Source organism: Chiloscyllium plagiosum, chromosome 32, assembly GCF_004010195.1.
Source record: "Chiloscyllium plagiosum isolate BGI_BamShark_2017 chromosome 32, ASM401019v2, whole genome shotgun sequence".
Taxonomy (NCBI): Eukaryota; Metazoa; Chordata; class Chondrichthyes; order Orectolobiformes; family Hemiscylliidae; genus Chiloscyllium; species Chiloscyllium plagiosum.
Window position 1 is genome coordinate 39,772,115 of NC_057741.1, and position 23,405 is coordinate 39,795,519.

The 23,405-nt window shown below is 39.8% G+C and overlaps 1 protein-coding gene across 1 annotated transcript in view; it reads left to right on the forward strand.

The window, feature by feature from the left end:
- The window catches only part of LOC122539265 (general vesicular transport factor p115-like), a 73,428-nt gene that overhangs the window by 22,505 nt on the left and 27,518 nt on the right, over positions 1-23,405 (forward strand). Inside the window, exons 6-15 of the mRNA XM_043673967.1 lie at positions 3,450-3,553; positions 7,463-7,565; positions 9,800-9,855; positions 11,158-11,278; positions 13,932-13,993; positions 14,491-14,601; positions 16,342-16,482; positions 19,656-19,744; positions 20,433-20,587; positions 22,750-22,955. Coding sequence (XP_043529902.1) covers positions 3,450-3,553; positions 7,463-7,565; positions 9,800-9,855; positions 11,158-11,278; positions 13,932-13,993; positions 14,491-14,601; positions 16,342-16,482; positions 19,656-19,744; positions 20,433-20,587; positions 22,750-22,955 — 1,148 coding nt within the window. The remainder of the gene's footprint in view (positions 1-3,449; positions 3,554-7,462; positions 7,566-9,799; positions 9,856-11,157; positions 11,279-13,931; positions 13,994-14,490; positions 14,602-16,341; positions 16,483-19,655; positions 19,745-20,432; positions 20,588-22,749; positions 22,956-23,405) is intronic.

Below are 23,405 nucleotides of genomic sequence, written 5' to 3' on the forward strand. Positions count from 1 at the left end.
TGTGATAATTTGGCTTTCACAAGATTACCTTGTTTTTGATCAATGACAAACCAGTAAAAATACTAAGATTTACTGCTACATCTTAGTGTTGAGATGGAAAGTTGGGGCAAGGTAAACTTGAGTTAGTCTCCTTTTTAAAATGCAGGGGAGTTGTTACGCATGTCTAAACCTATGAGATTGTCTTAACACTGGTGAGACCAATCTCTGATTGTGCCCCTGTATAATTGCATACAATAAAAAATAGGAGAAGCTAAGCTCTTATTAGTTTTGCTTTTGTCTATCCACATCCCATGAGGGGTCAAAGGTCAGGTCAGTTGATAGCATGTGATGTGTGGAGACTTGGAGGACATGGTGCATGTATGACTGCTGATGGTTGGTGGAGAGCAAGAACAGGGAACCCAACAACATAGTTGAAAAGAACTACAGATACTTTTAATCAGAAACAAGTGAGTTAAAGAATATGTCAGCATTGACTTTATTGATGACAGCAATAATGATTTGTATGCTCCAGAGTTTCTACGCAATTGTGTTACTGCACAAATGTGGACTCCAGGACAAAGCAGATACAACATTGCTACAAACATGAATCTTAAAGTTAAAAATCACACAACACCAGATGATAGTACAACAGGTATAATTGAAAGCACTAGCTTTTGGAGCGCTGCTCCTTCATCAGGTGGTTGTGGAGTATAAGATCGTAAGATGCAGAATTTATAGCATAAGTTTACAATCTTATAGTCTTATTCTCCAAAACCACCTGATGAAGGAGCGGTGCTCCGAAAGCTAGTGTGCTTCCAGTTAAACCTGTTGGACTATAACCTGGTGTTGTGATTTTTAATTTTGTACAGCCCACTGGCATCTCAGAATCTTAAACAAGAACTTTGTCATGAAAAAAAAGTTAAGCTGTTTTCTACATGCTGAAATCATAACTGGCATATTTTGAGGAAAGTGCTTGTTCCTTGTAATGTTGTAGCCATCAGATGAAAACCTGCCTTGTCATTTCACATTGTATGGCTATAAGCCAGTTACAAGGCCAGACTGTTGTTAAAAATTTGTCTGTTTTGCACATGGGCATTATTAGCTTTTGTCAGAATGAAAGGTTTTGATTCTGTTCAAACCTTTGAAACAATAAATAAATTTCAGTATTTGAAGAAATATTGCTGCAATAGTAATATCAAGTTGACTAATGTTTTGTGGACTTCTCGTTTGAAATAAAAACTAAAAGTGCTGGATTCATCAGAATTCTATGAAGAGAGGCTAACTATTCAAGCAAATTATCAGAAACAACTTTTGTATGCCCTTAGTAGTTGCAGATAGCATTCTTTTGCTCCACCCTGCCACTAAAATCATGAGGGGTATATGGATAGGATAAATATTCAAGATCTTTTCCCCATGTTGGGGGATAAAGGGCATAGGTTTAAGGTGAGAGGGGAAAGATTAAAAGGGACCTAAGGGGCAACTTTTTCAAGCGGAGGGTGGTGCGTCTATGGAATGAGCTGCCAGAGGAAGTGGTGGAAGCTGGTACAGATACAGCATTTAAAAGTCATCTGGAGGGGTATATGAATAGGAAGGGTTTAGAGGGATATGGGCCAAGTGCTGGCACATGGGGCTAGACTTGTTTAGGATATCTGGTTGGCATGGATGCATTGGATCAAAGGCTGTGTTTCTATGCTGTATAGCTCTCTGATTTTATTATTGTAAGTGCTTTAATAAAGTTCACGTAGACAGCATTCACTGCCTTACCTTGATCAGTTATCTCCATCATTCCTCAAAAAATTCCTCAATCAAGTTTGAGAGACAAGATCTCCCCTGCATAAAGCCATGCTGACTATCCCTAATAAGTCCATTCTTCTCCAAATGCAAGTAAGTCCTGTCTCTAAGAATTTTCTCCAGTAATTTCCTTGTGAGGCTCACTACCCTATAATTTCCTGTGTTATCCCTATTGCCCTTGAGCAAAGGAATAACATAGGCAGGGCTCTGAAGACTGGAGAATAGCCAATGACTAAAGAGGATATAAAGATCTCTGTCAAGACCTCTGCAATCTCTTTCCTTACCACTTACAAGATGGACTGAGTTATAGACTGGAATCTAATCAAGGGCTTTGGGATTTTTAAATGTAGAATATCAGATATCCAAGAGTGAGTTACGGACTGGAATCTATTCAGTGGTCGAAGGGTTTATACAGGTAGTTATGCTATAATGCGCGTTTTGTCAGTGTGAATTGGCTATAATGCTATTGATGAGTTGTGGACATTGTTTGAATAACACAAGCTTTCTACTGAATGCGTATAGCGATTTTTCTATAGCGATCTTCTCAAGTGCGATTTTCTCTAGTGGTTTTCACTAGCACAAGGTTGCACAGGAATGTAACTATCTTGTTGTAGCAGAATGACCTGTATGCCAGGTAATGGGCATCTGGAAGTGTGATTTGGTCTGTAGTCTAACGAAGGAGTTTATTCCCTCTGTTCCAAGCAGCACATTGTAGAAAGGGTTTGAATGTGTTCAGAGGAGATTTGCTCGAACAGTACGAAAGATAAGGGAATTCAACTGTGTGGAGAAATGAAACAAACTGAGATTGTTGGCTTTATAGGAAGTTAACAGGCTGTTAGCCTATGCTTCAAACTCGAAGATTTGCATAAGAGTGAGTAAGGAGAAGCTCTTTTCATTGGCAAGAAGGTTGACAGCTGGAGAGTGCTGAAGATTCTGGCCAAAAAGTAAAATTGTGAAGTTGAGAATTTCTTTTATATAGTGAGTTATGATCTGGGATGGCTCACCCCAAAGATGATTCAATATTAACATTGAAAGAAAATTTGAATATATATATATATATATATCTAATTTAATTGAGGCATTTTGTTGTTATGTGGAAGGAACATTGTCGGTGGGAGTGTGGGGACAAAGCAGGATGAATCTCTTTTTATGAAGAGCTGCCTCAAGCACAATGGCCTTTTTCTGTGTCATATTTCTGATGCATGTCACCCCAGGGCAGGTAGTTATGGTCTTAATAATTGAATACTGGTAAATGAATTAAAACAATCAGCATCTTCATGAACATTGAGAGCCGTTTTACTATTCCATTTGGAGCTGGTACAAAGTTTGTCTATAACGAACATTGGGAAAATGAAAACAATGTTAGAATTCCTAACTTTTTACACCCAGTGATTTTACATACATTAATGTTTTAACACAAGCTTAACTTCCTCACAACGTAAAGTTCAGACTTGATTGTTAAAACCTGGGAAACTCTATTATATATTGCCCCTCTTTGTTGAAACTGACAACCTTTTGGATCTTAATATTCAGCATTTTTCACACTGCTGTTGTGAACTTTATTTTTTTTTAATTATAACAGCCAGAATCTCTCTTTCTAGATTCTGGTGGGATCCAATATCGTGTTCAACTCTGTCTTTCACATTTACGCACTTGAATTTCTCCCCTTTGTTTTGCAGAGGAGAATGTTCAGAAGACCAGTTCTGAAGACCTGGCTGGGCAGTTTGCAGAGATTTATATCAAACAACAAGAAAATCTTACCTTGCTGTTATCCTTGTTAGAGGTCAGTTTCTGTTTTGATTTTAATGCTGTGGATTAAGAAAATCAGATGTATGAAAATATTGTTGAAATTGATATATCGATTCAGGAATGTGTTGCTGACGACACTAAGACAATTGGCATCTTGCAAAATATCTGACGAACTGCGTGGGAAGAATGGAGGAAGGTGAACTCTGATGCTTGTTTGCTGCAGATAAAAACAAATCAATGTTAAATTAAGTGAGGACAATGGAGAAAGGGCAGGAAAGTAGGACTAGCCAAACTGTTCTTGCAGAGAACTGAAACAGAATTGCCAGGTAAAATGGCAGCCTCCTATCTATAATCATTGTTTCTATAGGAAATTCAAACAGTCCCTAGCTTCAACATTACTCTGTAGGAACGTAAGAATTAGGAGCAGAGGGTAGGCAGTTTAGCTTTTCCATCCTGTGCTGCCATTTAACATAATCGTGGATGGTCTTATTCTGATCTCAACTCCACTTTCCTTCCAGTTCCCCATAACCCTTAATCCTGCTTTTCATCAGAAACCTATGTATTTCTTTCTTGAATCTGTTGATTGATTCTGCCTCCACTCCACTCTGGGGCAGTGAGTTCCACAGATTCACAGCCCTCTGGGAGAAGTAGTTTCTCCTCATTTTAGTTTTGAAGCTATCTTTTTTTTCTTTCTATGGCCTGTTGTTCAAGACTGTCCCACAACAAGGAACAATTGTTCCACACCTACCTTATCAATTCCCTTTAACATTTTATATACCTCAGTCAGATCTCTTTCTCTGTTTGGCTTGTCCTATAATAGTAGTGTTGTCCCAGTTGAATTCATGTTGCTTGTCATCTGTGTGTGTGGAGTTGGCATTCGTGGATACAGATTGTTAGCTATCTTCCTGTTTGTCCATGCAAGGACTGCACAAAACACTACATAGGACAAACAGGAAGACAGCTAACGATCCGCATCCATGAACACCAACTAGCCATGAAATGACACAACCAGCTATCCTTAGTAGCCACGCACGCAGATGACAAGCAACATGAATTCGACTGGGACAACAGTACTATTATAGGACAAGCCAAACAGAAACAGCCAGGGAATTCCTAGAGGCATGGCACTCACCCACAGATTCATTCAATCAATCAATAAGCACATCGACCTGGACCCAATATACCGGCCACTGCAACGGACAGCTGGAACTGACAACCGGAAGCGGCAGATTCAAACCACTACAAATGCCGGAGGAAAGATCACAGAAGCGCCTCACAGGACGCTCCCAAGCACTGAAGATGTCACCTAGACAGGGGACGAAACGCCTGCAACACAAATTCCCAGCTCGGCGAACAGAACCACAACTACTGCACTTTGATGTTGTGCCAACAAGTGAGGCTGATGTGGCCTGAAGGACATTGAGCTTCTTGAGTATTGGAGCTGAATTCATCCAGGCAAGTGTAGAGTATTCCACCACGCTCCTGACTTGTGCCTTGTTGATAGGAGGTAATTCCTAGGCATTTCCATCACACAAATGTAACTTGTCAGTTAATGAACCTAAGCTTCAATGTTGTCAGGTCTTTCTGAATACTGGCATGGTCCGCTTCAGTATCTGAGAAGTCATGATTGGAGCTGAATATTTTACAAGTATCAGTAAACATCTACACTTAGGAACATTTTGATATGACAGGAAGGTCATTGATGAAGTAGCTGAACTGGGTTCAGCCTGGGATATCCTTCAGCAATACTCGAGACCGAAGAAGTATACCTACTCATCACTCTGTAGCATCCAATTTTAAAACATTCTGAATGAGCAAAAAGCTTTTATTCGGTTTTGTGTAATGCCAACTGTGCACAGTCTGTGCTGTCTCTCTCCTTCCCCATGTTTGTCACAGTCAAACTGAGTGTCAAACAGCCTCTGAGCAAAGACTGAACTCAATCTGTACAAAGCTATCATTCTCTCCACTTCTGGAATGGTGCTGAGTCATCATATGCCACCACCAAGTATGCCTTTCAGAGCAATTCCAAAAGCAGCCTCTGCAACATCCTCAAGATCCGCTAGCAGGAATGTATGGTAGTCCCCCTGTACCCGTATTGGGTTACGTTCTAAGACCTAAAGCGGAAGCCCAAAACTGCGAATAAGTGTGATCTCATTTATTTAAATGAGAAGTGTGCCTTCCCGGTAACCTCCTGGTCCCTGTTTCTAGAATGTTCCCATTTACATGTTTGGGCTGCAGTAAACTGTGGGTAATTGAAACTGCAGTAACAGGACCTGTGGATATAGGAGTTACCCTGTATCTCAAACATTGAAGTCCTGGAACAGCCAACATCACCAGCATTAATACCATGCTCCTGCAAATCTAATTGGGTTGGGCATATCAAATTGCCCAGGTGGTTGGTAGTCCTCTGCTGCAAGGTTTGTGCTGTATGGAGAGTTGACCACTGTTGAAGGGAGCAGAGGCACGTTCAAGGATTCTCTGAAGTCCTTCCGTGTGTGCCATATTTAATCAGTGGACAGGCCATAGATTGAGATGGTGCATCAGGTGTGCTCCAGTCACTTTGCAATTAAGCAGAAAAAGCAAGGTAGATTCAGTTGTCTGCAGTAGTGTCTCCACCTTCACTTGCTGCCCCTGAGAGAGATTCTGGCTGATCATCAATAGACCTGGCTATCCAGCAATGGATCTGCAAAATGAGGGTAAACCTCCGACAGTCTTCATCTTATAAGGACGTGAATTTTTAATTGAGTTTTTAAAAACTGTGGACTGAAATGAGAGAACTGTTTTTTAAAAGCCAGTGTTTGAATAAGTGGCTGTATACTTTGAAAGCAAGTAACCTGAACTCATTCAGGCATTGTGTAAACAATTGTTTGAAGTAGTTGTAATTGGAGTTTGAGTTGGAGAGAATTTGGAGCTGGGTGGGGGGGGGGCACAGATGCCACTTTGGTTTGCAACAAGAAGTTGATTGATCAATGGATTGATGACAGCGGCCTTTTTAGCCTGCCAATAACTGCATGACTGGGTCTCGGGTAACTGAACAACTTGGAGTTTGGAACAGGTTACAGAGTAGGATTCAGTTCATCCTCTGCCTGGGAGTGGTGTCTCTGTTCTCCGCAGTGAAAACTTGCAGTAAACGTGAAGCAAATCAGTTTGTTTTCCAAGATAGTTATTGTAAGTTAATTTTTAACTGAAAACTTGAAGACTTTTTAAGAAGACTGGTCACCCTGTTTCTCTCATCAACCAGTTGAAGCATCTAGAGAAAGATGATTTAGGCAACATGCTGCCTAGCAGAAGAGTCACAAAGCTCAGCTTGACAACAGAACCTTGGGGGAAAAAAAGCGACTGTTCTATAATCTATTTAGCCCTATTGGTTTGTTTGTCTATGTGTAAGGAGTTTACGAGAGGATTAGAGTTTTCATTATTATATATCGACAGTTTATAACTGTTTGGAGCTAAAGTCTAATAAATAGTGATCCTTGTTCAGTACAGAAACCTGGTCCAAACTTTCTGGTCAATTGGGGAAATTTATATACTTCAAATCTTTAACTTTGTGACGACTCCAGGAATTTGATTTTGGTACCTCAGTGAGGCGTGACAATCTGTAAAGGAATGCCTAGAGAGAAAATAGTGATGCTGCTTTTAATGGAATGTCTATTCAGTCTGTACAACTGACCTGAAGAGGGTACATAAATTTTGTTTTGCTCCCCTCTTGCCTGTAACTTTGTTCCTCCTGTCTCTTATTGTTCATCACTGACCCTGCTACCTCCAGCTGCTATTTGGTATCTCCTCACTTGGCTACAGCTGAAGCATTTTTGACATTAGTCTGAATCTACTTTTGTATTGTTTGATTTAATTCTTGAAAGATTTTCTTATCAATGCTACATTTTACCATGATATGCCACAAACTATTTTTAAGCTGTTTAAAGTAATTTCTACTTATTTTCAGGAATTTGATTTTCATGTGCGCTGGCCTGCAGTAAAACTTCTAACTGCACTTTTAAAAAATCAAGGCCCACAAGTTCAACAGATTATCCTTGTCAGCCCAATGGGTAAGGACATAGTTTACTCTTGAGTACTGCATAAGAGGGTAAAGTTGGGACAGCAGAGAAACTTCATAAACTCCAGGATAAAATTAAACTAAAGTATGTTACTGTAGCTAATTTCATCCATATTGATATTCAAAATTTAGATGTTCCATAGTTTTGAAAGGTTAATTGATAATTGTTAAAATTCTCGTTCATAAATTCTCTGAAGGAAAAGAATCAAAAAGGGTGGCCAAACATTTAGCAAAAATAGAAGATAGCCTTGCTTGCTGTTCATCAAAAAAGTTGTGATGCTGCCTGTGACCTATTTTCATGCCAACACTTTTGCTAATACAAGTAACCCTAGATTTTGCGACTGTGAAAAGTGCAAGTTGTTTTAATCAGTCTCTCAAGTTCTCTGGCTCCTTTCTTAGTAACCTTGAAGAAAACTCCGTCGGCCAGAGTTAAAAATCTCAACACCAGGTTATGGTGCAACGGGTTTATTTGGAAGCACTAGCTTTCAGAGCACTGCTCCTTCATCAGGTGATTGTGGAGAATAAGATTCTAAGACACAGAATTTATAGTAAACTTATAGTGTGATGTAACTGAAATTATATATTTAAAAGGATCCAGATTGTTTAAGTCTCTCATCTTTTAGAATGACCATGTTGGTTTCAGTTCTTTCATATGTAAATCGCAGAACTTTTTTTTCCCCCCCAAAAAATTACTTTCTCAAGTGCACTTCAACAATTGGTGTCATGTCGGCCCAGATAAGGTATTGAAGGTGTTAACTCCCTGTGAGGCTATCTGTACCTGATTCTAATCTAAAAAATGGATTTACAGAATCTTACATGGATTCATGCAGTTTTTGAGCAAAGTAAAATGTAATTCTGCAAGTACAAATTCACCCCACAAATTATGTGTGTATATGTGGGTGTGGGGAGTGGGGTGTTATGATTGTGTTAAAAGGGGTTTAAGACTCTTAAAAGGGTGTGTGTGGGAGTGTATGTTTTGAGATTTACATATGAAAGAACTGAAGCCTACATGGTCATTCTAAAAGATGAGAGAGTTAACAAACAATCCAGATCTTTTTTCAATATATAATTTCAGTTCCATCACACTGTAAACTTTTACTATAAATTGTGTCTTACAATCTTATTCTCCACAATCACCTGATGAAGGAGCGGTGCTCCGAAAGCTAGTGCATCCAAATAAACCTGTTGGACTATAACCTGGTGTTGTGATTTTTAACTTTGTCCACCCCAGTTCAATACTGGTGTCTCCAAATCATTACTCCATCCACCAGGTTTTCGTCTACTCGCTCAATCAACCCAACTATATTGCCTTGCAGAGTCTGTGTCCTCATCACAATGTGCCCACCCATCTTTTTTTTTTTGGATTATCAGCATATTTGTGTATATTAGACTCTGCCACATCATCCCAAGTACTGAATATAGGGAGTAAATAATTGTGGCACTAGTTATCATTACAACCTGAAAAAAATGTAATTCACACCCAGAAGATTGAGTCGGACGAACAAATCTTCGTTTGGCACAGTGTTTTTTTTGGGGGGGGGGGGGGGGAAACACTGTATTCGGATGTCTGCAGCTCAGATTCCAGCCCGTCAGATCTGAGCCAAAGTTCCTGAAACAGCCAACACTTGCTGCAGATGTGATCGCTGTGAATCATGCCAGTGTCCACCAGCTCCCCCATATAACAGATAAAAGGTTTCTCTGCCTGGGCATTCCTCTTCAGTTTTTTTAATTAAAATTGGAACAGTGAATTTCCTAACTGTACTCTTGAGCTGTAATAAGTCCCCTGAATTAAACCACTTCACCAATCAAAAGAGGCACAGAAGTCATACTCACCAGTCACCTACCTGCTTTCCACTGGCTCTGCCTGGTTGAAGGAACTCTTTGCCGCTAATTTTTATCTCTCACTGCCACTGCTCTTCTCCCTCTGTCTCTCTGGTCCACTTCACAAGTCTCCATCGGGAATCTAAAATTAGTCAAGGAATTTAAAGCATTGCTGTAATGAACAGCAGTACAAGTATTGAATATCTTCATCTGTGCTTGTAAATATTGAAGAGGGGAGTGTCTGTATATTTAGTGTGCATGTGTTCAACAAAATGTGAACTGCTGGGGGGGGGATCTATTGTGTGCAATAGGTCATGGTCACTTCTGAAAGTGCTGCTCAATTTGTATAGGACATAAAACTACTAACTCTTCAGGAAGTTAATGTTGCTCAATGTTAATGTACAGGTGTATCCAAGATGATGGATTTGCTTGCAGATTCGAGAGAAGTAATTCGCAATGATGTAAGTATCCTCTCTTGAAACCTCTACCTTGAGTATGACAGTCAAAACTGAGCAAAAACATTATCAAAGATGCATTTGCTAACCTGGTTAACATGAGTCCAGAGTCATGTTCCATTTCTAAATTTGATACACTCGTGTAAGATTGTTATTTCAAAATGTAAACGGGATGGAAACTCGAGAGCTTAGAGATCACTGAGGCTGTTGCAAAATTTCTGTTTGTGGGTCTGAAATAGAAACTTGGTTTAGTTTGTTAATCTCTCCCTGCTGGTGCAGGACCTATTGGTAACAATGCCCTCTGCTGTTTCTGAGGGGTCTACCCATGAAGACGCAGTCTGACCATAGCTCTGGTTGACAGAGCCAAAAAAGTCCATAATGTGGGCCTGTAACAATTTTGTGAGTTTCCTCAAAGAAAAAAAGCAATCAACCCTAGTTTATTAAATAACTAGGTATTTAGCTAGTTTGTGGAAATAGGTACAGCTTATTTTAAACTTCTTTTCAGGAAAGATAATAGCTTCATCACTTAATATAGGGATGCATCTTCTGGCTGTTGTGTGTGCACCCATGTGTGCAGATGAGTCTAAAGTTCTAAATTCCATGTTTGTGATGAGATGAATTGACAGCAAGGTTAAATCAATATCTGTGCCATATTGTAAAATTTATGCCATTGTAAATGCATCTATATGGATGTTGGCTGTGCATCTTTAAAGACACCATGCTGATGTTGCAGAATACCACTGGCTACAGACCTTGGTTCTCTTTCTGTATTTAGAAATTTCCTTTCAACAGTGTTCAACTTTGGCTGTGTTATGGCCAACATTGTAACACGTGTCACTAATTGCAAGATTTCTGAACACCTAAAAGTTGTAGTCTCTTACTGAGTGTTGAATATTTTCTATAATCCTGTGCTTTTTATATATTGACAGCAAACAATGGCAGAAGATACAGTATTTGGTGTTTTATTAATTCTGTGTTTTTTGGATGGGGTATAACTTTTTAATGTTTGTTTCTTGCCCATTTAAACCAGATTTTGCTACTGTCTAAAAAGTGGGATAACTCAAAGTACTTTTTCAATGCTTTCTTGTGTCTTTGAAGCTTTAAAGAATAGTGTGCCTGAATCATCTGTCCCAGACGCTGCCCCAAATCTGTTTATATATGTGCTAAAAGGTTTAATACCTGTTAATTGATTTAGGCCCTGGGTAAATCAATTAAGCAGATATTACCATTTCATGTCTGTGTTTATGGCACTGCTAACATAGTCAGGAGAGGTAAGGAAGTAGTCAATGCATCTTTTTATTCCTGCAGGGTCTCCTTTTGCTCCAGCAATTAACGAAAGCTAATGCAGCCATTCAGAAGATTGTAGCTTTTGAAAATGCCTTTGAACGCCTGCTGGATATTATCACTGAAGAGGGGATGAGTGATGGAGGTATTCCTGAACCTTAGCAGAAACAATTACTGAACAAGCAATGTTTATTTTTCCTGAAAGTGCAAATTGCCACAGATGTTTGTTTTTCTCAGTTGCGTAGATATTGAGCTGTTGAAGTCAAAATGTGGTTTGCAAGACAATTTACCTTTCATTCCAAAACTTAATTTTAACTTAATGGGTAAGTGGAGCTGAGGCCACGAAAACATCAGCCATCGAAGGGCCAGGTGGCTTACTCCTGCTCCTAGTTCTTATGTTCTTAATTTAACAAAATAATTTACTGACAGTCATTGCAGTTCTGATGCTTTTTTTTCATGTTCAATTGGAATATTTGATTGAGAATCTTGGAATTGTTATTAAACAAGGTTTACCTTATAAAGGATGAAATTACGACACATCTGGATAGCAGTAACAGGATAGGTCAGAGTCAACATGGATTTATGAAGGGGAAATCATGCTTGACTAATCTTCTGGAATTTTTTGAGGATGTAACTCTGAAGATGAACAAGGGAGATCCAGTGGATGTAGTGTACCTGAACTTTCAGAAAGCCTTTGATAAAGTCCCACATAGGAGGTTAGTGAGCAAAATTAGGGCGCATGGTATTGGGGGCAAAGTACTGACTTGGATTGAAAATTGGTTGGCTGACAGGATAGTAGTGATAAACGGCTCCCTTTTGGAATGGCAGGCGGTGACCATGGGGTACTGCAGGGATCAGTGCTGGGACCGCAGCTTTTTATAATATATATTAATGATATAGAAGATGGTATTGATAGTAACATTAACAAATTTGCCTTTGGTACAAAGCTGGGTGGCAGGGTGAAATCTGAGGAGGATGTTAGGAGATTACAGGGCGACTTGGTCAGGTTAGGTGAGTGGACAGATGCATGGCAGATGCAGTTTAATGTGGATAAATGTATGGTTATCCACTTTGGTGGCAAGAACAGGAAGGCAGATTACTACCTAAATGGAGTCAAGTTAGGTAAAGGGACAGTACAAAGAGATCTGGGTGTTCTTGTACACCAGTCAATGAAGGCAAACATGCAGGTACAGCAGGTAGTGAAGAAAGCTAATAGCATGCTGGCCTTCATAACAAGAGGGATTGAGTATAGAAGCAAAGAGGTTCTTCTGCAGCTGTACAGTGCCCTGGTGAGACCGCACCTGGAATATTGTGTGCAGTTCTGGTCTCCAAATTTGAGGAAAGACATTCTGGATAGTGAGGTAGGTTCATGAGGTCAATTCCTGGAATGGCGGGACTATCTTATGTTGAAAGATTGGAGTGACTGGGCTGTATACCCTTGAGTTTAGAAGACTGAGAGGGGCTCTGATTGAGATGTATAAGATTATTAAAGGATTGGAGACTCTGGAGATAGGAAACATGTTTCCGCTGATGGGTGAGTGCCGAACCAGACGACACAGTTTAAAAATAAGGGATAGGCCATTTAGGACAGAGATGAGGAGAAACGTCTTCACCCAGAGAGTGGTGGGTGTGTGGAATGCTCTGCCCCAGAAGGCAGTGGAGGCCCAGTCTCTGGATTCGTTTAAGAAAGAGTTGGATAGAGCTCTGAAGGATTGTGGAATCAAGGGTTATGGAGATAAGGCAGGAATAGGATACTGATTGAGGATGATCAGCCATGATCATAATGAATGGTGGTGCAGGCTCGAAGGGCAGAATGGCCTACTACTGCACCTATTGTCTACCTTGGTATTCTCATTTGTAGAATCATTAATGAACGTTCTGTTAATGAATTTGTAATTTGACAACCTTCCAGAAGAGAGATGATGGCAGACACTAAATCAGTGTTGAAACTTTATTGCTGGAACAGCACAGCAGGTCAGGCAGCATCCAGGGAACAGGAGATTCGACGTTTCGGGCACAGGCCCTTCTTCAGGAATTCCTGAAGAAGGGCCTGTGCCCGAAACGTCTAATCTCCTGTTCCCTGGATGCTGCCTGACCTGCTGTGCTGTTCCAGCAATAAAGTTTCAACTTTGATCTCCAGCATCTGCAGACCTCACTTTCTCCTCGAAGACACTAAATCAGAACTTGGCCTCAGATTTTTCAGAGGAGCTGGCCATGGCAATTGCAGAAACATTTGAAATGGTTGTGGAAGGCTTTAATTTAATGGTCAATGGTATATTGCTAAATAAGCTATTCAAACTTCTCGAAGTTTTCGTGTTTTACATCTGAAGGAATTGAGAGAAATGGAGGAAGATTCAACTATACTTTCCATTATTCTGTCAAAAGGAAACTGTCATTTCTCTTCAAGACCAAGAATGAACATAGGCCAGGAAAGTATAGGGATAAAATGACCGAGTATTTGGGGTGAAGTTAAATCAAGGTTAATGAGCATTATTTTTGAAAGATGTTTTGCATTTGAGAATCCCTTAAAGAAAGGCAGAAAATGTAAAGAAATGAAGTTTTATTAATTTTCAAGAAGTGCTTAAGGTATCGCAAGACTCTTGGTGGCAAAGTAAATGCAATTCAATGAGGTAGACTAAAGAATAAAAAGTGTGGGGTAAAGGGCCTGTCATTGCGCATGGTGTCATTGCGCTTTGGAGTCATTGCGCCTGCTATTATGTACAAAATTGACTTGGGAGTCGATGGAGCAATATTAAAATGTATTGCTATTATATCAGGGTACTTTATGTATTGACTAGACCTGTGGAAAGACACCAATAGTGTAGCTAGATTTAATAACGAATGGCAGATGAAATATTGTGTAAAGGAATATGAAATAATGCATTTTACCTTGAAGAATAGAAGAAAGATATAGAACCTTAAAGGGAACAGAGGAGTGGCGGAATCTTCTGTAGATCCACTGTCTAAAAGATAAATCTTACCATTTTAAGTAAGGACTGTAAAAGGATGATTGATTTTTTTTTCATATGATCTGGGTGTTACTGGCAAGGCCTACACTCATTGTCCTTGGGAAGGTGGTGATCAACTTTCTTCTTAACAACTGACTGGGTTGCTAAGACTGTTAGAGGGCATCTTGAGAGTCAGCTATATTGCTATGGGTCTGGAGTCACACATATTGGCGAAACAAAATTGTGTGCCAGTTCTCAATGGATTCTATTATTGTTCTATACATTGAGTTGAGTACAATTCTGCACTCTTTATAACTTAAACTCCTTTTTATAGTAAGTATGTTTAATTTATCTTGCATATCTTAGTGGGCGGCACGGTGGCACAGTGGTTAGCACTGCTGCCTCACAGCGCCTGAGACCCGGTTCATACATTCAACGCACAAAACCTTGGTTTGAGGTTGCTGAAGATAATTCGGGTTGGTCTGCACAGAAAGTAACAAATCTTCACCTGATGCTGCAGGTAACATTTCCTTACAAACGCCTCAAAAATTTCAAAAGTACTGTTTCATTAATTGGTTACTTTTCAACTGTAAATAGTCTCTGTTGTTAAGTGCAGCAGCTAATTTACCGTCAAAATCTCAGACAGTGTTCATACAAGTATGTATGTAGTTACTCCCTTTGCATCATGAGGGATATGTGGTAACCAAGACTTTGGGGAAAACTCCTGGCTCTTCAGAAATACCATCACAACCTTTTTTACGGTTGAAAAGGCAGATATAAATTGGCCACAGCCAGTGATTTTGAACATCAGCGCTTCCAACAATCAGAGCAGTCCCTTGGTACTCTCCTGGTTGTAGGGTTGGTTCATTCAGCCCTACTATTGTTGAACAATCTGGACGTCTTCATTCCCTCATTCATGTCTGTTACTTCCCTTGATTTGACAGACGACTCCTTACTATTGTTACCTTGACCATAGTGACTTTGCAATCTGTTTCTGCATTTTTAAAAATAATTTTGCAGACTGACAGCTCAGTTTCTCTATTAGAACATTTGATAATTCATTTGAGGCATGTGGTCTATTTTGTTGACTATTTTGTACATCCTGAAATCTACCAAATGACCATCAGACATTAATGACTAGTGACCTACTCTTTGCACATTTTTAGTGTTTTTCAAAGAAGTGTTGTCATGAGATAAATTCATTTCATTGCCCTTCTATATTGATTTTACTTTATACGTTGTTAATTTAGTTACTTTAACTGATAATGTCCTTGTATAATTCCAAATATATATATGCTGTAAATTGATGCAACAACCTTGTTTCTGCATAAAATGCAGAATTGGTAGCAAGCCAAAACTAAAACTATTTGAGAATAACCATCTTTAATGTAAATCTTTTGAAGAGTTTTGTTCGTTTAGTTCTTAAATCTGATTTTTAAAATGAATTTGAGCCTTCAGAACATACCAAATATATTCCAGTTGATTAAACATGTTTGAAGTGACAACTTTGATATAATTTAGAAAGCGTGGCAGCTAAGTTTCACAAAAACTCACAAATAATGTTATGTTGACGAGATAATATTTTTCTGATGTGGACTATTGTCCTGCTGGCCTTCACAACAGTGTCATGGAATCTTTTACATTTCCCTCGGGCTGCAAACAGAGATCCATTTATCATCTCATCTGAAAGATGGCACTTCAGATAGTACAGCAATCCCTCAGTACTTCACTGAAGTGTCACCTTGGGTTTGTGCTGAAGTCCTGGAGCGGGATTGAATCTGGGAGAAGTTACTGGTTCAGAGGTTGAGTGCTACTATCTGTAGCACCATCATGTTACCCTGTCATCACAGTCACCGATAAAGATAGGGCCCATCCCAGCTACCACCTATGCTAACAGTGACCAAATGCACACCTGTCCCTCTAGAATGACCTGGTCACTGGCACTACCTTTCTCTGACTAGTTCAACTGCTGTATTTGTCAAAGCATTTAAGGATCAGGTCATTTTGAACTTAATGCTTCAGAAAAGAGATGTAATTTAGACTTGTCATTTGCTTGGGAAATTTAGTTATTTTCATATTTTGAGATGCTGCTTGCAACTAAAATTTTCAAGTATGTTTTCTGTGTGTTGCACAAATGACTGGTTGAAAGAATAAATGCTGTTTACAAACATACTTTGTTAAAAGAGAACTTGCAACTCAAACTGTCTTTCTGTCTGTGAAGTTAATTGGTGAACTTTCCTCCTTATTTTATTATTCTTAGCTGGTGAGAGTGCTGGTGTCTCCTGTGAATCCTCCTGGTGCTACAAGCAGTTGCCAGAAGTCAGCATTCCAATGTGGTTTGTTACAGCAGTTGTGCACCATCCTGATGGCAACTGGAGTTCCTGCTGATATTCTCACTGAGGTGAGTTAGTGCTGTTTTGAGGCACAAACAGCAGGACATTCAAGTTCATCAGTTCCACATAAATAGAGGTTCTTAAAATAGTGAAGATATTTGATAGGATAATATAGAAATGTGTCCACTGGAGGGACAGTGAACTGGGAGTCCATCAATGCTAGGTACTCCTAAATAAATTCAATAAGGAACTCAGGAGAAAGTTATTTCCTTGCATCTTTAAGTTATTTGATCAACATATTCTTCTACCTTTTCTCCGACATGCAATCCAGCAGTGTCAGCTAGAACTGGAGCCAAACCTTTGCAATGATCTAATCTAATCTAATTTAATTTAATCTAAAGGCTTGAAGGTTGATAAAGCAATACATTACAAATTGTGCACCTCCAAACCAGTGTCAGTATGTCAGTCTGTAGCCTGCTCCTATATAGCCATCCCAATTGAAACATGACTTCTAAATCCAATTAAATGAAGATTCATATATAATTGTTATTTATCTAACTTGCCCTTCTAGGAGCATATATGCCATTTGTCTCAGTCAGTCAATGTGGACCTGAGCTCCACGTTCTCACCACACTCTGGTAAATTTTCTCCTGAGTTCCTTATTGAATTTATTTAGGAGTACCGAGCATTGATGGACTCCCAGTTCACTGTCCCTCCAGTGGACACATTTCTATATTATCCTATCAAATATCTTCATTATTTTAAGAACCTCTATTAGGTTACGTGACATTGTGATACAAATTAAAATATGAAAGTTAAATAAAAACCATACAAACATTCCTGAAAATTGCAAGGATTGGAATAGCTTACCCAAGGGTTATGTTGAATGAACATTTGTCGTTTGAATGTCATACTAAAATGTTAACTGATTTAACACTTTACACATTATGTAAGGAAGATGTCTGAAGCATTAAAAGCACAACATTTTGGTCGTGGTAGAACTGCGATATTCGATGTGTTGCTGTTAATATTTTTGAATCACAAAAATATTTGTTAGGAGGTGTTAGTTAAAAATGCAACATGTACAGAGAATGCTGGAGGAATTCCAATCTGACAGCGTAGATGGACAAAGAAACAGTTAATGTTTCGAGTCTGATTTGAAACTTCAGTTAAAAGTGCAGAAGAATTCCTAGAATTTTCCCAAGGTTAAATTAAAGAATACCTTGAGTATTCAACAGCTGTGTGATCCCAGTTCTAGTCACGTGTAACATGTAAAATGCATGTTCTGCTTACCTTCACCCGAAGGTTGCGAGATATGGAATCAGCTGGGTTAATCTCTTCCAGCTTGATAAAGGAAGATGTCAGTGTTTAGGTGTGCATTGGCCTTCTGAATCCAGACCATACTGATGGGAACATAAATAGGAGTGGGAATATATTGTCCTGCTTTTATGAACTTGCTACTCTGTGGGAGGGATGGTCTGGCTATGAGAAATCGTTTTGGGAAACCTTGCTTTCCATTGGCCAAAGCCCATGCAGCAAACTGACCTGATTTAGTATTGTGCTAAGCTTACACCTGGCAATCTCGAAATGACTGGAGGAGGTAAATGGCTTATCATGCTGGACTGTTAGCTCTTCTGTTGTGATTGGAGCCAAGCTGTATTATTAAGATCTTGCTGATCTGTTTGTGTTCTGAATTCCATAATGTTGGCAATAATTTAAATTCTTGTTAGGTTCGGGCATCAGTCTCCATCAACCTTAAAAATATTCAATGGCCCTGTCTCCACTATCATCTGAGGCAGAAATTTCCAAAGATGCAGAATCCTTTTGAGAAAAATAAGTCGCTCATCTCTGCCCTAAAGGTGACCCTTAGTTCTAAGAGTCCCCTGCTTCTGGACTTGCCCACAAGGTTAAACATTCTTTCCATATCCACCTTGTTAAGACTGAATTGTATAAGATCCTGAACAATCACATTGCCCTTCACTCTTACATCCTTCCTTGAATAAGGAAACCAAAACCAAACACAGTACCTGAGATACGATTTCGCCAATACTCTGTACAACTGAAGCAGAAGCATCCTTAATTTTATGTTCAGTTCCTCTTAGAATAAATGATAGCATCCCATTAACCATTTTAATCACTTGCTGTCCTTGCATGCTATTATTTTTGAGGACTCATGAACTTAGTACACTTGCATCCCTTTGCACGTCTGAAATTCTTCTGCTGTTCATTGTGCAGGTGTTGGAGATTGCAAGGAAGGCAAATGGTGTGTTGGCCTTAATAGTGAGAGGATTTGAGTATAGCCGCAGGGATGTCATGCTGCAGTTATACAGGGCCTTAGTGAGACCAGAGCTGGAACATCGTGTGCAGTTGTGGTCTCCTCATATGAGGGAGAATATAGAGGGAGTGCAGCAAAGCTTTACCAGATTCATTCCTGGGATATTAAGACTGATGTATGAGGTGAAGTTAAATTGGTTAGGATTATATATGCTGGACTATAGAAGGATGAGGAGTTGGGGGGTGGAGGGGGTTGGGGGGGGGGTGGGGGTGGTAATCTCACAGAAACTTAAAGTTCTAACAGTAGATGCAGGAATAATGTTCCTAATGGCAGGGGAGTCTAGAACCAGAGGCCACAGTCTAAGGATACTGCGCAGGCCATTTAGAACTGAAATGAGGAGAAATGTCTTCACCCAGAGAGTGGGGAGCCTGTGGGATTCACCAAGGCACAGAGCAATCAAGGCCAAAGCATTGCATGATTTCAAGGTGGTGGTGGGTATAGCAATTGGGGCTAAAGGGCTCAAAGGGTATGAGGGAAAAGCAGGAACAGTTGGATGAGCAGCCATGATCATAATGAATGAGTGAGCAGGCTTGAAGAACTGAATGGCTTACTGCACCTGTTGCTACGGTTCTATTCAGATAATACTTTCAAAAGTTCTTCCTGTCAAAATGAGCAATACTCAACCTTTCTGTATCATCTGCACCTTTGTTACATTATCTTCACAATATACTTCCCTACCTATTCTTGTCATCTGAAAAGGTAGTCACCGGCCTATAAACCTCTCATTTAAGGTGGAGCTTCTTGGCGTCTAATCGTGTTGTACTTAACCTCAACATGAGCTATCCATAGGTTATCTTCATCTGCGTCACAAAATATACTTGCAAAATAAAGATGACATTTAAAGACTGGTTATTGTTATACACATTGCATTTACAGTTCCGTGACATTTTGATTTTGTTTATACAGACCATTAACACAGTATCTGAAGTTATCAGAGGGTCCCAGGTAAACCAGGATTATTTTGCTTCTGTGAATGCACCTTCCAATCCACCAAGGTAAGCAGGATTTGGAAAAAAAATTGAAAGTTTAGTTTTGCATTCAGCTTGTCTGTTGAGGTCTACAAAAATACTTACTGTCTAGTAAATGGTTGCAATTTACTTCTGTTTTGAACTTTCACTCACTGTGCCTGAAAATTACAAGTTGGAGTACAAGTTGTATTTAGTTGCTTTGATGACATTCTAGTGACTGTACAGTACATGCATGGTGCAGTCTATCATGTTGCTGTATTAGTTGAATTTTGATTGGATTGCTCTTGTAAGTATTATTGGTATCAAAGTCTTCTGTTACAAATTACAAACAATGGTTTGAAGTTCGGACACACCAATGCATGACTCCGGTATGTGGCGCAATGCCCATTCCCACCAGTGGCAGTGTGATTAAATCTTATAACCACTTTACGTTAATGTCGTGATCTAAACATTTTTAACAAAAATGCAAGTTCTGGACATCCTCCAAATATTCAGAAAAGTCTCTGGACAGTTTGCACCTCACTAAAGGAGTGAAAAGCAGCAGACAGGCTCCAAAGGGTGCAGTTATTAAACAGAGGTGCATTCTGAACTTGATGTATTGTTAACCTTGTTAATACCCAACAACATTCTTTATCAAATTTCCACCAACATTTGTTTTGAAAGTAGTGTTTTTAAAAACTTTTTAATGAAGTATGCCTAAATTTATTCAACACAGGCCTGCAATTGTAGTCCTTCTGATGTCCATGGTGAATGAAAGGCAGCCATTTGTCCTGCGTTGTGCGGTGCTGTACTGTTTCCAATGTTTCTTGTACAAAAACCAAAAAGGCCAAGCAGAGATTGTTGCCACACTTCTGCCAGCAACTATTGATGGTAAGTTTCCACATTATATCATAGCTGAGAAACTTGTGTAGGTTGAGATATGCAGATTCTTGAAGCGAGAGGGCACGTTACTAAAGCCAGTTTCCTTTCCTTGGGAGAGGACACAATGGGTGGATGAGTTAAATGGCCATAAAGCAAAAAGGAGGGGCTAAGCAGTTACATAAAATAATTTGTCTCCAGCTTTTGGATGCATTCCTCTAGGCAGGATGTCAGAGCAAAGGATGGGTTTAGAAGCAATACAACACAATGGTATCTCCGATCTATTGGGAAGAGACTGTAAAAGACAGGCCACCAGCCTTTCGAACATCACAGTTCGTGGAGTGTTCTTTGAAAATGTTCAGAATTACATGGGGCTTTGCTAAAATTAATGGACACAAAACCATTTCCACTGAATCATAGAATCGGAGTTGGTACAGTGCAGGAGGCGGCCATTAGGGACAACATATCTTTGCTTGCTTTCCAAATAAGTAAATAAACAAAGTGCTGGAGATACTCTGCAGGTTTGGCAGTTAACAGTTAGTTAGTTTTTGAGTACAATATGACTCTTCAGCACTGCTCCAAAGTAGTCATTAGATTTGAAACGTTATCTCTATTTCTCCCTCCACAGATGCTGCCAGAGCTTTCCAGCATTTTGTTCTTATTTCTGATTTCCAGTATTCGCAGTATTTTGCTTTTGTTCCAACTAAGTATCATGACTTAGTGTTGTTTCCCTACTGTCCCTATAACCATGTGCATTGCTTCTACTTCAATAATCATTTAATGTCTTTTTGAATTGAGCATGCCTTCTTCTTATAATCTAGTGTCTTGCTGGAAATAACGTTTGGGAGAAGATTTGTAGCTCGGGTGCTCATTGTTGTGGTTCTGTTCGCCGAGCTGGGAATTTGTGTTGCAGACATTTCGTCCCCTGTCTAGGTGACATCCTCAGTGCTTGGGAGCCTCCTGTGAAGCGCTTCTGTGATGGTTCCTCCGGCATTTATAGTGATTTGTATCTGCCGCTTCCGGTTGTCAGTTCCAGCTGTCCGCTGCAGTGGCCGGTATATTGGGTCCAGGTCGATGTGCTTATTGATTGCACTCATCCACAGATTCAATCAATAAGCACATCGACCTGGACCCAATATACCGGCCACTGCAGCGGACAGCTGGAACTGACAACCGGAAGCGGCAGATACAAATCACTATAAATGCCAGAGGAACCATCACAGGAGGCTCCCAAGCACTGAGGATGTCACCTAGACAGGGGACGAAACGTCTGCAACACAAATTCTCAGCTCGGCGAACAGAACCACAACAATTAGATTATAACCCTAAACACTGGTTGTAATTAGTGTGTTAATTTTAGGGTTAACATTAAAAGAGCAGGTTTTGTCATTTAGAGGATTATTTAGACCAAGACACCTGACTGGCAATAATTATGGAAACATTTAGAAGGGCACTGAATGAATATTTAAAAAAAACATTGAGGGGAAAGGCCAGAGATTTAAGGTCAGTGGACTGAATAATTCCTGGGTGGCACGGTGAGTTTCTCCGGCTGCTCCGGTTTCCTCCCACAGTCCAAAAATGTGCAGTTTAGGTGAATTGACCATGCTAAATTGCCTGTGGTGTTAAGTGAGGGGGTAAATGTAGGGGAATGGGTCTGGGTGGATTGCTCTTCGGAGGGTTGGTGTGGACTTGTTGGGCCGAAGGGCCTGTTTCCATACTGTAAGTAATCTCATTTAATCTTATTCGTTCTTTAAGATTTTCATTCTTTAAATCACAGCACAGGGGCAGGCCAATCAGCGTTGGAACTAACTGGTATTTCTCTCTCCTTTTTGTTTCTTGCATTCTTCTGCATTTATTCATCGCCAAGTATTTCAAATGCTTATTCAGCCTTTCTGAATAGAAGTCAAAATCTCAGGTGTGAGCAAAGTTTGTTTAATGAAGTTTCAATTAAAGTTTAAAAACAGTTAGTTTAGCATTCTGCATTTAGGACAGAATTATTACTAAGTTATTTGCTTTCAGTGGAATTGTGACAATGTCTTTAACAAAAAATATTTGGTAAAAAATATGTTCATCAAGAACAATAGCCTTCCATTTTTATTGGTGTATCACTTCTATTTCATGACGATTTACACATTATTCAGATTTGACGGGGCTTTTTTGCTTGCTTTGTTTAGCCAATTCGATCTCGGCTGGCCAGCTGCTATGTGGGGGCCTCTTCTCTACAGATTCCCTCTCTAACTGGTGTGCTGCTGTAGCATTGGCACATGCTCTGCAGGATAACTCCATCCAAAAGGAACAGCTGCTCAGGGTACAGCTGGCAACCAGCCTTGGCAATCCTCCTGTCTCCCTGCTCCAACAGTGTACCAACATCCTGTCTCAGGTATGATATTGCAGAAGTTACTGACTGAAATTCAGATTCTGGGAGCATGAGCTAAGCACACATTAATGCCTGTAACAGCATTCATCATTTTAGGAAATTGAAGTGTCCCTATAGCAGAGTGTTGATGCCAAACTGTTCACTGCCACCCTGTTTATAAATTCATGAGGGGCATAGATAAGGTGAATAGCAAAGCCTTTCTTTTCTCTAGGCTGGGGAAATGTTTTTAAGGTGAGCAGAGAAAGATTTAAATGGGATGTGAAGGGGCAACATTTTAGAGTGGTTTGTATGTGGAATGAACTACCAGAGGAAGTGGTAGATGCAGTTACAACCTTTTCAAAGACATTTGGGCAGGTACGTGAATTGGCGATGTTCAGAGGGATATGGGCCAAATACAGGCAAGTGGGATTAGTTTGGGAAACTTGGTTGACACAGAAAAGTTGGGCCGAAGGA